General features: G+C 45.7%; 1 protein-coding gene across 17 annotated transcripts in view; it reads left to right on the plus strand.

Moving 5' to 3' along the window:
- The window catches only part of DEPDC5 (DEP domain containing 5, GATOR1 subcomplex subunit), a 164,516-nt gene that overhangs the window by 90,747 nt on the left and 58,620 nt on the right, over positions 1–15,149 (plus strand). For all 17 annotated transcript variants that reach the window (XR_004031019.1, XR_004031020.1, XR_001116060.2 and 14 more), the window contains 5 exons: positions 454–571; positions 1,009–1,176; positions 2,403–2,622; positions 4,241–4,374; positions 14,789–14,897. Coding sequence is in view for 14 of the 17 variants with exons in the window: in XM_030816165.1 (XP_030672025.1) it covers positions 454–571; positions 1,009–1,176; positions 2,403–2,622; positions 4,241–4,374; positions 14,789–14,897 (749 nt within the window). In the remaining 3 variants the exon portion in view is untranslated. The remainder of the gene's footprint in view (positions 1–453; positions 572–1,008; positions 1,177–2,402; positions 2,623–4,240; positions 4,375–14,788; positions 14,898–15,149) is intronic.

Genomic DNA, 15,149 nt, shown 5'->3' on the forward strand with positions numbered 1-15,149 from the left:
AGACTGAAACTTGGTATAACAGTTTTGGAGTAGTGAGAGCTAGGATCAGAAAGCTAGGTTGGCTGCCGCCTTGGAGTGAGAACCTCGAATGCCAAGGTGGGCAGCTTATGCTGGTGTTGTAGAGTTCCATTTTAGTAACACAGTCATCTCTTACAGAACTTTTCTCCCCAGAGGATGAGGTATCAGGTCGTTCAGCTTTGAGTGTGCCATCTAGGTGCTATCAGCTAGCACCTTCAGACTCTAATCTGCTCCTGGGTGGTTTAATGACAGAAAAATCTGCCAACCTCAGGAGTTTTTTGTTTGTTTTTTTTAACCAAGAATAACCTTCTTCCGTGAAACTGCCCCTCAAGAGAAAGTGTTACATCATTTTCTGAATCTATATGGATGAGAAACAATTGTCTGTTATAGGAATGAGCTTCAAACAGTTGGAGGAAATTATTATTTTTCTGTTAGGCCTTGTGTCCCGAAACCGCCCCGAGGAGGAGGACCAGTATTGGCTGAGTATGGGCAGAACGTTCCACAAAGTGACGCTGAAGGATAAGATGATCACAGTGACACGATACCTTCCCAAGTGAGTATTTGGATATTTAAAGTCTTCAATTATTGTCCTGAATTATCGCCACATACTAAATTATGTGTATAGTACATAATTCAAACTGAGGAAGTTCAGTGGTCGGTTTTTCTTTTGGAGTTTTGTTTGTTTGTTTCTAGGGTTATTTTAGGGTTATAGCTTACCTACTTCCAAAAGGGATTTGATTCATCTTATAATGTTTAACACGATTCATAAAAGCCTATTTCAAATAAAGATTGTGAGGAGAGAAGAAGGAAAGAGTTTAAGAAGATCTGAGAAATTTCTAGTACCGTTCCCTGGGATAAGTTGGTTACTACAGTTGAGGAGTAAATGTCAAGGATGGTTCTAAGTGTATAGAGATAGAAAATATAGAGAAGAATTGGCAGGAATTTGTCTCTAACTCTTTTGAATTTGGGGGCCTGCCCTTTATTTTGCAGGTATCCTTATGAATCTGCCCAGATCCACTACACCTACAGCCTCTGTCCTTCCCACTCAGACTCAGAGTTCGTCTCCTGCTGGGTGGAATTCTCCCACGAACGGCTGGAGGAGTACAAGTGGAATTACTTAGATCAGTATATCTGTTCTGCCGGCTCTGAAGACTTCAGGTCAGAGAGTGGGCTTTGAATTTCCATCTTTACAGCCTTGGGCAAGGATGTATATGTGTATTTTAACACTTTCTGCCCTTTCTCTCTCTCTCCTTTTTTCTTTTTCTTTTTTTTCTTTGTAAAGAGACAGGGTTGGCTGGGCGCGGTGGCTCACGCCTGTAATCCCAGCAATTTGGGAGGCCGAGGTTGGCAGATCACCTGAGGTCAGGAGTTCGAGACCAGCCTGGCCAGCATGGCAAAATCCTGTCTCTACTGAAAATACAAAGATTAGCTGGGTGTGGTGATGCGTGCCTGTAATCCCAACTACTCGGGAGACTGAGGCTAGAGAATTGCTTGAACCCAGGAGGTGGAGGTTGCAGTGAGCCAAGATCAAGCCATTGCACTCCAGCCTGGGCAACAAGAGTGAAACTCTGTCTCAAAAAATAAATAAATAAAAATAAAATTAACTGGGTATGGTGGCATACCCCTATAGTCCTAGCTACTCAGGAGGCCGAAGTGCTTGAGCCCAGGAGGTCGTAGCTACAGTGAGCCTTGACAGTGCCACTGCACTCTAGCCTGGGCAACACAACAAGACCTTGTCTCAAAAAAATAAAATAGGTTAATGTGATAAATTTTTTGTTATGTATATTTTACCACAATTGAAAAAACAAACCTCACGAAGCTCAGTGATGATGTGCCCTTTGATGCAAGTGGCAGTGCAGATTGTGTTCTTAACGCTTTCTTCATTAGTTGGCTGGTAGCTTTGTGGCGTCTCATTTTTAATTTTTGATTTCTATGCATGATTTGTGATTGTGATGATAGCCACAAATTCACTGGGCCTGGGTGTGCAGAAGCATTCTCATATCTCTGGGATCAAAGCAAAAACTGCCTTTGTGGTCTTCCTTCAGAGCTCTTTTTTTTTTTTTTTTTTTTTTGAGACAGGGTAGAGATGGGGTCTCACCATGTTCCCCAAGCTGGTCTCAACTCTTGAGTTCAATCAGTCCTCCTGCCTCGGCCTGGGATTATAGGTGTGTGGGATTATAGAAGTGCTGGGATTATAGGTGTGAGCCACCATGCCCATCCTCAGAACTTGTATTTTCAACAAAGCCATGAGCTGTAGCATCAAATGAGCACATACTCATGGGGAGATGGACCTTCACACACCGACTCCACAGAGAGTTTACTGAGAGTGCTTTCATTATCTCCTCTTTCTCACCACCACCCTGTGTTTTCCTTGCCCCTTGTAGCTTAATTGAGTCCCTGAAGTTCTGGAGGACCCGCTTCCTGCTGCTGCCAGCCTGTGTCACCGCCACCAAGCGCATCACAGAGGGGGAGGCCCACTGCGACATCTATGGGGACAGGCCCCGTGCAGACGAGGACGAGTGGCAACTCCTGGATGGTTTTATCCGCTTTGTGGAGGGCTTGAATCGCATTCGCAGGCGGCATCGCTCGGATCGCATGATGCGGGTAAGGGCTCCTTGGACTCAGAGAGTGCACCTGGTGTGAGATGCAGGGCCTGCCACCTCCTCTATTAGGGGCCTCTCATCATCAGCCTATTTATTTACTCCTCAACTACCCACTGTTTACCTTAAATCCAAAACAGTGTTTTCTCCTTCACTGTGGGGTAAAGGAGGAAGGGATAGAGTGCAGGCAGTGACTGGGTGGTGTTCCGTGGCATAGAGCCACTCCCTTCCACCTGAGGACACGGTGCCTTGAGGTGCTCCCCAAGTGGGACCCTATGTTGAGCACAGCTGCTTGTGTGACTGGGTGCTGAACCTCTGAGTAGAAACTCTCAGGAGGTGAACAGCAGCAGTCCTTCCTCACTCATCTTGCTCCAGAGTTCCCAGCACCCTGTGCGTCATTTCAGTCACACACCACCCAGTGCGGAGACTCAGGCTTCTGGGGGTTATGGAATATGCCAGCTATAAGGGTCAGAACTGGGATTCAGCATTTTTTTTAAACTAACATATAGTATAATTGACGTGTATGTGTGTGTATGTGTGTGTGTGTGTACACAGGTCTATGAATTTTAACAAATATATAGATTCATGTAACCATCACCATCACTTCAAAAAAATTCTCTCATGCTAGTCTTTTTTTTTTTGAGAAAAGATGTCACTCTGTTGCCCAAGCAGGAGTGTGGTAGCATGATCATGGCTCACTGCAGCCTTGACCTCCCACCTTAACCTTCCAAGTAGCTGGGACTAAAGGTGTGCATCATGTCCAGCTAATTTTTTGTATTTTTTCTAGAGATGGAGTTTCCCCATTTTGCCCAGGTTGTTCTCAAATTCCTGGACTCAAGCAATCCTCCCGCCATGGCCTCCGAAAGTGCTGGGATTACAGGCATGAGCCACCGTGCCCGGACTTACGCTAGTCTTTATAGTCACGTTCTCCCCCATCTCTAATCCCTGGCAACCACTGGTGTGTTCCATATCACTGTACTTTTGTCTTTTCCAAACATCACAGAAAAGAGAATCCATAATATGTGACCTTTTGAGGCTGCCTTCTTTCTCTTAGCATAATGCCTTCTGATTCATCCAAGTTGTGTGTGTGAGTAGTTCACTCTTTTTAACCACCAGGGAATGTTCCATCATCAGCCATGTTTTTTTTGTTTTTAACCTCAAGTTCAGTATTCTTCCTCTCACACCAGCTGCCTTGTGTACACAACATCACTTATGATTAGAAACGTGTCTGGGAGAGCTTGGATAGTGGGAAGAACTTTGGTTTTGAAATGAGGTCACTGGAGTTTGGATTCCAGCTCCAGTAGGATGTGGGGTAAGTTCCTTAACCTCTCTGAGCTTCAGTTTATTCTTCTGTAAAATAGGGCTAACATTATTTACTTCATAGATCTGTGGTGAGGGTGAAATGAGGATGTGCAAATAAAGGGGCAGTTTATTTTTAGTTCACCAGGCATTTGAGTGAAAGGTGGTTTTCTGTCACTTGCTGAACACTGAGAACCAGTGTTCCTTGACCCTGTCCATGGGATTCCCAGGGCCTGGGAATGCTGCAGCATGCCCTGGGGCATGAGTGGCTTCCACTGAGAGCCCACTCGGCTGATGGCCTTGTTTCCTCTTCTCTGCATTAGAAAGGGACCGCCATGAAAGGCTTGCAGATGACCGGGCCCATTTCCACGCATTCTCTGGAGTCAACCGCACCCCCGGTGGGGAAGAAGGGAACCTCAGCTCTCTCTGCCCTTTTGGAGATGGAGGCCAGTCAGAAGTAAGTGCTTGGTGGAAGAGTGACTTGTCGCCACCTTGACAGCCCCAAGGGTTTTCAGTGCCCTGTTTCCCTGAGGGGGTGAAATATTTCCTTTACAAGGAGCTTGTAATTAGGAAGAAGGCATTTACGTGAAAAGAAAGGTAGGCGAATACCTGGCAGGTGTTGGATAACATGAAATAGGCCAGAAGTTATAAACTTTTAGATCGGGACTTAATTTGAATTACAGACTCATTTGATTTGGCCCACAAAGTATTTCAACATATTTGAGCCAGGGCCAGGTGTGGTGGCTCAGGCCTGTAATCCCACCACTTTGGAAGGCCAAGGTGGGCAGATCACTGGAGGCCAGGAGTTTGAGACCAGCCTGGCCAACATGGCAAAACCCCCTCTTTACTGGGGGGGAAAAAAAAAAAGCCAGGTGTATTAGTCCATTCTCACACTACTAATAAAGACATACCTGAGACTGAGTAATTTATAAAGGAAAGAAGTTTAATCAACTCGCAGTTCTGCAGGGCTGGGGAGGCCTCAGGAAACTTACAATCATGGCAGAAGGGGAAGCAAACACATCCTTCTTCACATGGCAGCAGCAAAAAGTGCAGAGTGAAGGTAGGGGAAAAGCCCCTTATAAAACCATCACATCTCGTGAGAACTCACTATCATGAGAACAGCATGGAGGTAACCTCCCCCATGATTAAATTACGTCCCACCTGGACCCTCCCATGACACGTGGGGATTATGGGAACCATAACTCAAGATAAGATTTGGGTGGGGACACAGCCAAACCATATCATTTCGCCCCTGGCCCCTCCCAGTTCTCATGTCCTTGCATTTCAAAACACAGTCATGCCTTCTCAACAGTCCCCCAAAGTCTTAATTCATTCAAGCATTAACTCAAGTCCAATGTCTCATCTGAGACAAGGCAAATCCCTTTTGCCTATGAGCTTGTAAAGTCAAAAGCAAGTTAGTTACTTCCTTGATGCAATGGGGTATAGGCATTGGGTAAATACACCCGTTCCAAATGGGAGAAATTGGCCAAAACAAAGGGGCTACAGGCCCCATGCAAGTCTGAAATCCAATAGGGCAACCATTAAACTTTAAAGTTCCAAAATGATCTCCTTTGACTCAATGTCTCACATTCAGGGCATGCTGATACAAGAGGTAGGCTCCCAGGCCCTTGGGTAGCTCCAGCCCTGTGGCTCTGCAGGGTACCGCCCCATTTCCGGCTGCTTTTACGGCCTGGCGTTGAGTGTCTGCCACTTTTCCAGGTGCATGGTGCAAGCCGTTGGTGGATCTACCATTCTGGGATCTGGTGGATGGTGGCCCTCTTCTCACAGCTCCACTAGGCAGTGCCCCAGCAGAGACTTCTTTTTCCTTCTGCACTGCCCTAGCAGAGGTTCTCCATGAGGGCCCTGCCCCTGAAGCAAACTTCTGCCTCCCCTGAAATCTAGGCAGAAATTCCCAAACCTCAATTCTTGACTGGGCACCTGCAGGCTCAGCACCACATAGAAGCTGCCAAGGCTTGGGGCTTACACCCTCCGAAGCCAGCCTGAGCTGTACATCGGCCCCTTTTAGCCATGGCCGGAGTGGCTGGGATGCAGTGCACGGAGTCCCTAGGCAGCACATAGCAGGAGGCCCTAGGTCAGGCCCAGGAAACCAATTTTTCCTTCTAGGCCTCCAGCCCTATAATGGGAGGGGCTGCATGAAGGTCTCTGACATGCCCTGGAGACATTTTCCCCATTGTCTTGGTGATTAACATTAAGCTCCTCCTTACTTAGGCAAATTTCTGCAGTAGGCTTGAATTTCCTCCCAGAAAATGGGTTTTTCTTTTCTGTCACATCATCAGGCTGCCAAGTTTCCAAACTTATGTTCTGCTTCGTCTTGAACACTTTGCCACTTAGAAATTTCTTCCACCAGATATCCTAAATCATCTTCTCAAGTTCAGAGTTTCATAGATCTCTAGGGCAGGGGCAAAATGCCACCAGTCTCTTTGCATAGCAAGAGAGACCTTTACTCCAGTTCCCAACAAGTTCCCCATCTCCATCTGAGACCACCTCAGCCTAGACTTCATTGTCCATATCACTGTCAGCATTTTGGTCAAAGCCATTCAACAAGTCTCTAGGAAGTGCCAAACTTTCCCACATCTTCCTGTCTTTTGAGCCCTGCAAGTCGCTGGGAAGTTCCAAACTTTCCTACATTTTCCTGTCTTCTTCTGAGTCCCCCCAGACTGTTCCAGCCTTTGCCTGTTACCCAGTTCCAAAGTTGCTTCCACATTTTTGGGTATCTTTACAGCAGTGCCCCACTCCCTAGTACAAATTTACTGTATTATTCCATTCTTATGTTACTAATAAAGACATACCGGAGACTGGGTAATTTATAAAGGAAAGAGGTTTAATTGACTCACAGTTCAGCATGGCTGGGGAGACCTCAGGAAACTTAAAATCATGGTGGAAGGGGAAGCAAACACGTGCTTCTTCACATGGCAGCAGCAAAGAGAAGTGCAGAGTGGAGGGGAAGGGAAGCCCCTTGTAAAATCATCAGATCTTGGCGGGCATAGTGGCTCACGCCTGTAATCCCAGCACTTTGGGAGGCCTAGGTGGGTGAATCACCTGAGACCAGGAGTTCAAGACCAGCCTAGCCAACATAGTGAAATCCCGTCTCTACTAATAATACAAAAATTAGCCGGGCATGGTGGAGGATACCTGTAATCCCAGTGACTCAAGAGGATGAGGCAGGAGAATTGCTGGAACCTGGGAGGCGGAGGTTGCAATGAGCTAAGATTGCGCCACTGCACTCCAGCCTGGGTGACAGAGCAAGACTCCATCTAAAAAAAAAAAAATAAGTAAATAAAATAAAACCGTCAGATCTCATGAGAACTCACTCACTATCACAAGAATAGCTTGGAGGAAACCGCCGCCATTATTCAGTTACCTCCCACAGGGTCCCTCCCAAGACACATGGAGATTATGGGAACTACAATTTGAGATGAGATTTGGGTGGGGACACAGCCAAACCATATCACTGGGCATGGCAGTGCATTAATCACAGCTACTTTGGAGGCTGAGGCATGAGAATAGCTTGAATTCAGGAAGCGGAGGTTGCAGTGAGCCGAGATTGTGCTGCTAAACTCCAGCCTGGGCGATAGAGTGAGACTCTGTCTCAACAACAACAACAAAATTTGAGCCAAGTTTTAAATTTGAAGATTCCATATAAAAATCTGTATTGTATAGATTGTATATGAATTTTTATATTAAAAATATACATTATATATATGACATGATACATGATATTATGTAATATGTAAAGCAACATATTGTAGATAATATACTGTAGTACTCTCAATCCGCAATTTCAGTTACCCAAGGTCAACTGTGGTCCAAAAATAGACGAGTACAGTGCAATAAGATATTTTGAGAAAGAAAAAGAGAGAGTCCACATTCATGTAACTTTTCTTACAGTATATGGTATAATTGTTCTATTTATTACTAGTTATTGTTGATAATCTGTTACCGTGCCTAATTTATAAATGAAACTTTAGCATAAGTATGTATTTATAGGAAAAAAACATACTACATACAGGGCTTGGTACTACCCTAGGTTTCAGACATCCACTGGGGATCTTGGAACATATTCCCCTGAAATAAATGAGGACTATAGTAATGCAAAGTTGGCCAGGTGCAGTGGCCCATGCTTGTAATCCTAGCACTTTGAGAGGCCAAGTTGGGCAGATCGCTTGAGCTCAGGAGTTCGAGACCAGCCTGGGCAACATAGTGAGACCCTATCTCAAAAAAAAAGTATAGTTAATATATAAAATCCAGTTTTGCTTGAGGCTGGGCGCAGTGGCTCATGCCTGTAATCCCAGCACTTAAGGAGGCCAAGGCAGGCGGATCACAAGGTCAAGAGATTAGACCATCCTGGCCAACATGGTGAAACCTCATTTCTACTAAAAATACAAAAATTAGCTGGCGTGGTGGCACGCACCTGTAGTCCCAGCTACTCGGGAGGCTGAGGCAGGAGAATTGCTTGAACCTGGGAGGCGGAGGTTGCAGTGTGCCGAGATCACGCCACTACACTCCAGCCTGGTGACAGAGCGAGACTCCATCTCAAAAAAAAAAAAAAATCCAGTTTTACTTACACAGGGTCCACATCTGCACCCAGCCACAGTGAGCTGGCACTTCAGAAGGAGCATATGCCTTGGGTTCACACTCTGGTCTTAAACTTGTCTTACATACTCAGTCATGCTACCTGGCTGGCTTCTCTAGGCCTTTCGGTATGTGGCCCCTTTATAAACAGTAAGTGTTAACAGTTGATAAGACACTGTTGGGACCACACTTGGTTGGGAGGGCAGGGAGAGTGTGGGGTCATGGGAGGTGGGATTCAAGCTGATGTGGTAGGAAGCAAAGCGTTTACATGGGGGTGGGCGAGACTTGAGGAAGAGAAAACATTGCCTTGTACCACCTTCCCTGCCCCTCTCCACCTCACAGCTAGATCAGGTTCCTCCCTGTGCTTGCCAGCATCCTGGGCCTACGTCCATCAGAGCACTTACCAGTATTCTGCTGGGAGCCAGTTGTCAGTTGACTTCTCCCTGACTTGACTGTGTGCTCTGAGGCCAGAGGCTGTGTGCCGTGCCTGGCACATAGTAGGTGTGTAATGGATATTTATTGAATGATGGGGTGGGGGATGCTGAGGGTCCCCCTGTAGAGATGTGAGGTGAGCATGTTAGGGGAGGATAGACCTTGACTGTCTGGTATGAGGGTCTGTCATGCCCACAGGAACCTGCACACATTAGGCTTTCAAGAAGTAACATTGAACAAGCAAGCATGAGGTATGGTGGGGACATGGAATTGGAAAAACAGTGTGGGAATTTGGATGCTAGGCTGTCCTTACACATTCTCATGGCAAGAGGAATCCTTTGAAAGTTTTAAAAATTCTATTACAGGCCAGGCATGGTGGCTCACGCCTGTAATCCCAGCACACTGGGAGACTGAGAGGCCAGGGTTACTTGAGCCCAGGAGTTCAAGATCAGGGTAGGTAACATAGTGAGACCCCGTCTGTACAAAAAATTAGCCTAGTGTGGTGGTGAATGCCGAGGTGGGAGGATTGCTTGATCCTGGGAGGTTGAGGCTAGGCTGCAATTAGCCCCAATTGCGCCACTGCACTCCAGTCTGGGCGACAGCAAGACCCTGTCTCAATACAAAATGAAAATAAAAATTTTATTAGAAAATTTCAAAGGGATACGAATAATAGACTGGTATAATAAATTCCTGCTTACCCATCATCACCCGGCTTCAATGAGAATCATCTCATGGCTGACCTTATTTCATTTCTATCCAACTTATGTTTTCCTTTTATTGATTTATTTATTTATTATTTTTTTTTGAGATGGAGTTTCGCTCTTGTTGCCTAGGCTGGAGTGCAATGGCACGGTCTTGGCTCACCGCAGCCTCCATCTTCTGGGTTCAAGCAATTCTCGTGCCTCAGCCTCCCAAGTAGCTGGGATTACAGGCATGTGCCACCACCCCAGCTAATTTTGTATTTTTAGTAGAGATGGGTTTTCTCCATGGTGGTCAGGCTGGTCTTGAACTCTCGACCTCAGGTGATCCACCTGCCTCGGCCTCCCAAAGTATTGGGATTACAGGCGTGAGCCACCGTGCCCGGCTTCTTTTATTTTTTTAAATCAAATTCCTGATGTCATTTCCCTTCATCTGTAATATTTCAGTATGTACCTTGGAAAGACAAGTACTCTTTTTAAAAAAAAAAACAAAACCATGGTATTATAATTTACCTTTAAAATTATAACAATTCCTTAATATCATGAAATAGCCAGTTGGGGTTTTTATCAGAAGTGGTTTTTTCGGAGATGAGCTCCCTGTGTGGGAAGGCTTGGTGGGTGGGGGCCAGGAGGCAGAGTCCCATCAGGAGGCTCCCGCTAGTCCAGGCAAGAGGCAGCTGAAGCTGGATGGAGGGTGATGATGAGATGGAAAGGAAGGGATGAAGAACACGGCAGGGTGCCTATGGTGAGGGGACAGATGAGAGAAGGAAAACTGGGATAGGTTGGGTTTGTTACTGAGGGTGCTTGGTCTTCTTTTGAAAATGTCTTTATCAGACCAAAGGAAGATGCCAGGACTCTGTGTAGCAATTTCTTCCTGTAACTAATCACAGACTTTTCCCACTGGAAAAGAGAACAAGGAACATATGTTGCTGGAAGGGGTGTCAAGCTGAGGGTGAGGTGAAGGGATCTTATTCTGTCAGTGAGTCATTGTTTAGTATGCACCAAAGAGCCTGTTTCTGCTCACACTGAAGAAGCATATCTTGGGGGTAGTGGTACCCCCAGTATGAAGGGTGAGATTCTCAGCCAACCCCAAGGCAGGAGGCGGGACAAAGACACCCAAGACTTCCCCCTTGCCATGGATGACTGCTCCCGGGAGACGTGCTACATTTTCTCAACAGAGGTAGAGTAGAGGGAGCCAGACATTTATATAACATTTGTATAACATTTGCTTGCACAGAATTTTTTATTTATGTGTTTTTCTTTTTCTTTCACTGCCCCAGATTCCGTTTTGTTTATTATGCGAAACAACATACAGCAGCATGAAAGCGCTTACAAAATTTCACGTGTAGTCCCACCATCTTACCTTAACCGTGTGTATTTCTTCCAGTTTTCTTCCCATCTTTATCTGTAGGCATATACATTTAGTCAGGCTCTTGTGAAAGACAGAAACCCTGGAATCTTAGCTTTGTGCTGATTAATAGCAGTGGGACCAGTCTGGGCAGCAGGTGCTGGCCAGCAGGTGCTGGCCAGTGGGCTTTTCTCTTCCTATTAGATGAGGATGACCCATTGACCCCAGTGACAGCCAAGTCAAGGCAGAGAGAGAGAGACCCCACCAAAGCAGATGGACATTCATGTTCTGTCCAAGGTGGCTCTAGTATGTGCATGTTACTCAGGCTTTTCTGGGGAAAGCATGCCAGCAATGAGCCACAGTGTGCCATCTGCCTGCAGAAGCATGTGAAGGGTGTCTGCGTGCTTTTACCCTTCCTGCTTCTGTGTAGGCTGTGTCTTCCTCCTGCCCACCCTTCAAGGCCCACCTAGTGCATATATGTCACTACCTCCACGGAGGTATGGCTAGTGACCCCCTCCTGGCTGAACATACCTGAGCATGCCCTCATGTATGTTCTCATGTATACGCATATGCATTGTACCTGGTCGTTTTGTGGTAGTCCCCTCTTCCTGAGCCATTAGAAGAGGAGCTTCTAAGGGCAAGGACAGGGTCAGTCTTCTTCTCAGAATCCCTGACTCCTAGTCAGCGCATCAGCATATAGCAGGTGACTCAGTACATGTGGATTGTCGTGTGCATCAGATGACAAATCCGAGTGGTCACTGGGGATGCAAGAATCTCACAGCATGCATTTGTGGATGAGGCTTAGGGGAAAACACACTGCGTTGTGATAGAAAGAGAGACTGTGGTGTCGGTGGACAAGGAAAATAATCTAGCACCTAGTCTTTTGTCCTGTGAATTACACCTTAGAGCATCCAAGTAATTGGTGTAGGGAAGTTTCTCTTTTTAAAATATCCCAGCTAATAAATACAGAAGGAATGATGGACTGTCACTGTGTGTAGTCTCTGATGAATGAATGGATCTAGCAAAGATTATCAGTGGCAGCTCACATCATAAGAGAGAGGCAGCCATTCTGGGCCTCCAGGCAGAAGTGCATAGTACCACTTAGGAAGAATAGTGGCCCAAAATTTGACCAAAATCTGCCCAAATCCCTTGATGTAACTTTCGCTTCTCAGGAAGTACAGGGCACAGAAGAACATGTTATATAATAAAGGGATGTAATCAGCACATCCAGACTGTGTAAGGTTACAGGGCTAAAGAGCTACTTTCTTTAACAAATAAATTTCAAGGATAAGGAGAGGTGAAGAGGAGCTTATACCTTAAAAAGGACTTAAGAGATATAACGTATGACAATGTAGGGACTTAATTGAGTCTTGTTGTTGGGTTTTTTTTTTTTTTTTTTTAAGACTGAGTCTCCCTCTGTCGCCCAGGCTGCAGTGCTGTGGCACAATCTCAGCTCACTGCATCCTCTGTCTCCCAGGTTCAAGCGATTCTTCCTGCCTCAGCCTCCTGAGTAGCTGGGACTACAGACGTGCACCACCACGCCTGGCTAATTTTTGTATTTTTAGTAGAGACAGAGTTTCACCATGTTGGCCAGGATGGTCTTAATCTTCTGACCTCGTGATCCACCCACCTTGGCCTCCCAAAGTGCTGGGATTACAGGTGTGAGCCACCGCGCCTGGCTAAAAAAATTTTTTTGAGACAATTGAGGAAATATTTGACATTCGAAAAATTGTTATCTTTTAGAGATACCGAAATGTTTGGTTGCCGGGCGCGGTGGCTCACGCTTGTAATCCCAGCACTTTGGGAGGCCGAGGCGGGCAGATCACGAGGTCAGGAGATCGAGACCACAGTGAAACCCCATCTCTACTAAAAATACAAAAAATTAGCCGGGCGTGGTGGTGGGCGCCTGTTGTCCCAGCTACTCGGAGAGGCTGAGGCAGGAGAATGGCTTGAACCCGGGAGGCGGAGCTTGCAGTAAGCCAAGATTGCACCACTGCACTCCAGCCTGGGTGACAGAGCGAGACTCCACCTCAAAAAAAAAAAAAAAAAAGAGAGATACTGAAATGTTTAAGGATGAAACAATGCGTGAGTTTTGCTTCAAAATATTTCATATGGGTAGGCAGGGTGTATGGATGAAACCAGAATGGCTCTAATGATATAATTTTGGTAAGGGATATGTAGGGGTTCATTATATTGTCCTCTTTACTTTTGTATATGTTTGTATTTTTTCAGAATGTAAAAAAATTTTAAGGGAGAGTGCAGCAGGTTACTATGGAAACAGATTTTAGCATCCCTGGTATGTGATTACTTCGCATTGAGTAACAAAAGTGTCAGAATTTAAGATAAGAAAAGTGTTGCAAATTGGGTTCTCAGGGAATCGGACTGAGATGGGGTGTAGCATATAGGATGCTTATTAAAGAGAGCCCTTGGGCACAACACCTGTGGGAGGGATGGTGAAGAAACCGGAGTGGGTGCCGAGAGAAGCTGGACTACAGCCCAGACCCAGTGACAGCCTCAGGAGATCCCACTGGATCAGCCTAGAACAGCCTTCAGAGATGTGATGAGTTGGGCCAACAAACACACGTGTGAATGCACACAAACACACACACACACACACACACCATTCATTGCCTATGGCAGCCCATGCAGCTGGGGCTGTCCCTGAAGGGGCTGACAACTGAGACAGAGCCTCCTAGACAGCCCTCCCAGTGCTGGGACAACAACAAGGCCATGGTGGAGGGGGCTGGGCCCTGCCTCACACTGCCCATCACAAGAAGTAATATATATTATAGTAATAATGAAGGACTTAAGACTTTAATGTGAGCCTTCTGAAACCTAACGATAAAACAGTGATATATTAAAACAACGTAATTTAATCTAAAGTAAAGTGTGGTTAATTTTAGAACAGAAAAAAATTAGGAAAATAAACATGAAAATATTCATTCATGTACATCAGAACCGAGATGGGATGACATGTAAGGAAACTGTATTTGTCTTGCGTTATGAGATAATGTTTGTTAGTTTGGTTTGGAGGGTGACGTAGCTATGTACATTTGAAAGATTAACATATAAATCCCTTCAAAATATGTAGAGAATTAACACATCTTCTCCTGTTTATGCTGCATGTTAATGCAGTTTTTTTTTTTTTTTTTTTTTTTTTTGTCGCACGGGCTGGAGTGCAGTGGCACGATCTCAGCTCACTGCAACCTCTGCCTCCTGGGTTCAAGTGATTCTCGTGCCTCAGCCTCCCGAGTAGCTGCGACTGTAAGCGTGCACTGCCATGCCTGGCTAATTTTTTGTATTTTTAGTAGAGATGGGGTTTCACCATGTTGGCCAGGCTGGTCTCAAACTCCTGACCTCAGGTGGTCCTCCCACCTTGGCTTCCCAAAGTGCGGGGTTTAGAGGCATGAGCCACCACGCAGTCTTAACATTCAGAATGTGCTTTTGCTGGTATATTAAATAAAAATTGAGAAAAAAGTATTTTTACAAGAATTTTAAAAATGGTGTTCACAGACAGTCACTCAAACCATGTCAGTCCCCTTTTTAAGGTCATATATAAGCACCAAGTGCTGCCAGAATGCTTTTAAAATTGGGCTATTTTCTGATTTACTGTGGAGGACTGGTGATTGTTCAGCACAATGAATGAAATTAAGGGTATCATGAAGGTCTGGAAAGGGAAACAAGGCAGAAGTGTGTGTTTCAAAGATGATAGCAACAGAGCTGTCTGCATCTTGGCCGACATGGATCCTTCACCAGGGAGCTCTGAGCAAGCTGCTGTCATGTGCTTTTCCTCCTTTCAGGTGCCTGGGAGAACAGCAGGCAGCTGTGCATGGTGGGAAGAGCTCCGCCCAGTCAGCCGAGAGCAGCAGCGTTGCCATGACTCCCACCTACATGGACAGCCCACGAAAGGTAAAGGAAGCCGCTGTAGCAGGGAGCTGTCCTGTGCTCTCAGAGACTCAGTGTGGAGGGTAAAACAGATCGCCCTTCAGATCCAGGATTGCATGTGCTAAGGCTTTGGATGAATTCTATCCTGAACCCTTTAAAGGTTCTATTACTGTTACTATTTTTATATAGAAACTTTCTTGTTCACAGTTGTAAGTTTAACTTGTTCTAGTTAAATCCGGATATAAAACAGTCAGTCATGCTTGTAATCCCAGCACT

The sequence above is a fragment of the Nomascus leucogenys genome, chromosome 7b (assembly GCF_006542625.1).
Source record: "Nomascus leucogenys isolate Asia chromosome 7b, Asia_NLE_v1, whole genome shotgun sequence".
Taxonomy (NCBI): Eukaryota; Metazoa; Chordata; class Mammalia; order Primates; family Hylobatidae; genus Nomascus; species Nomascus leucogenys.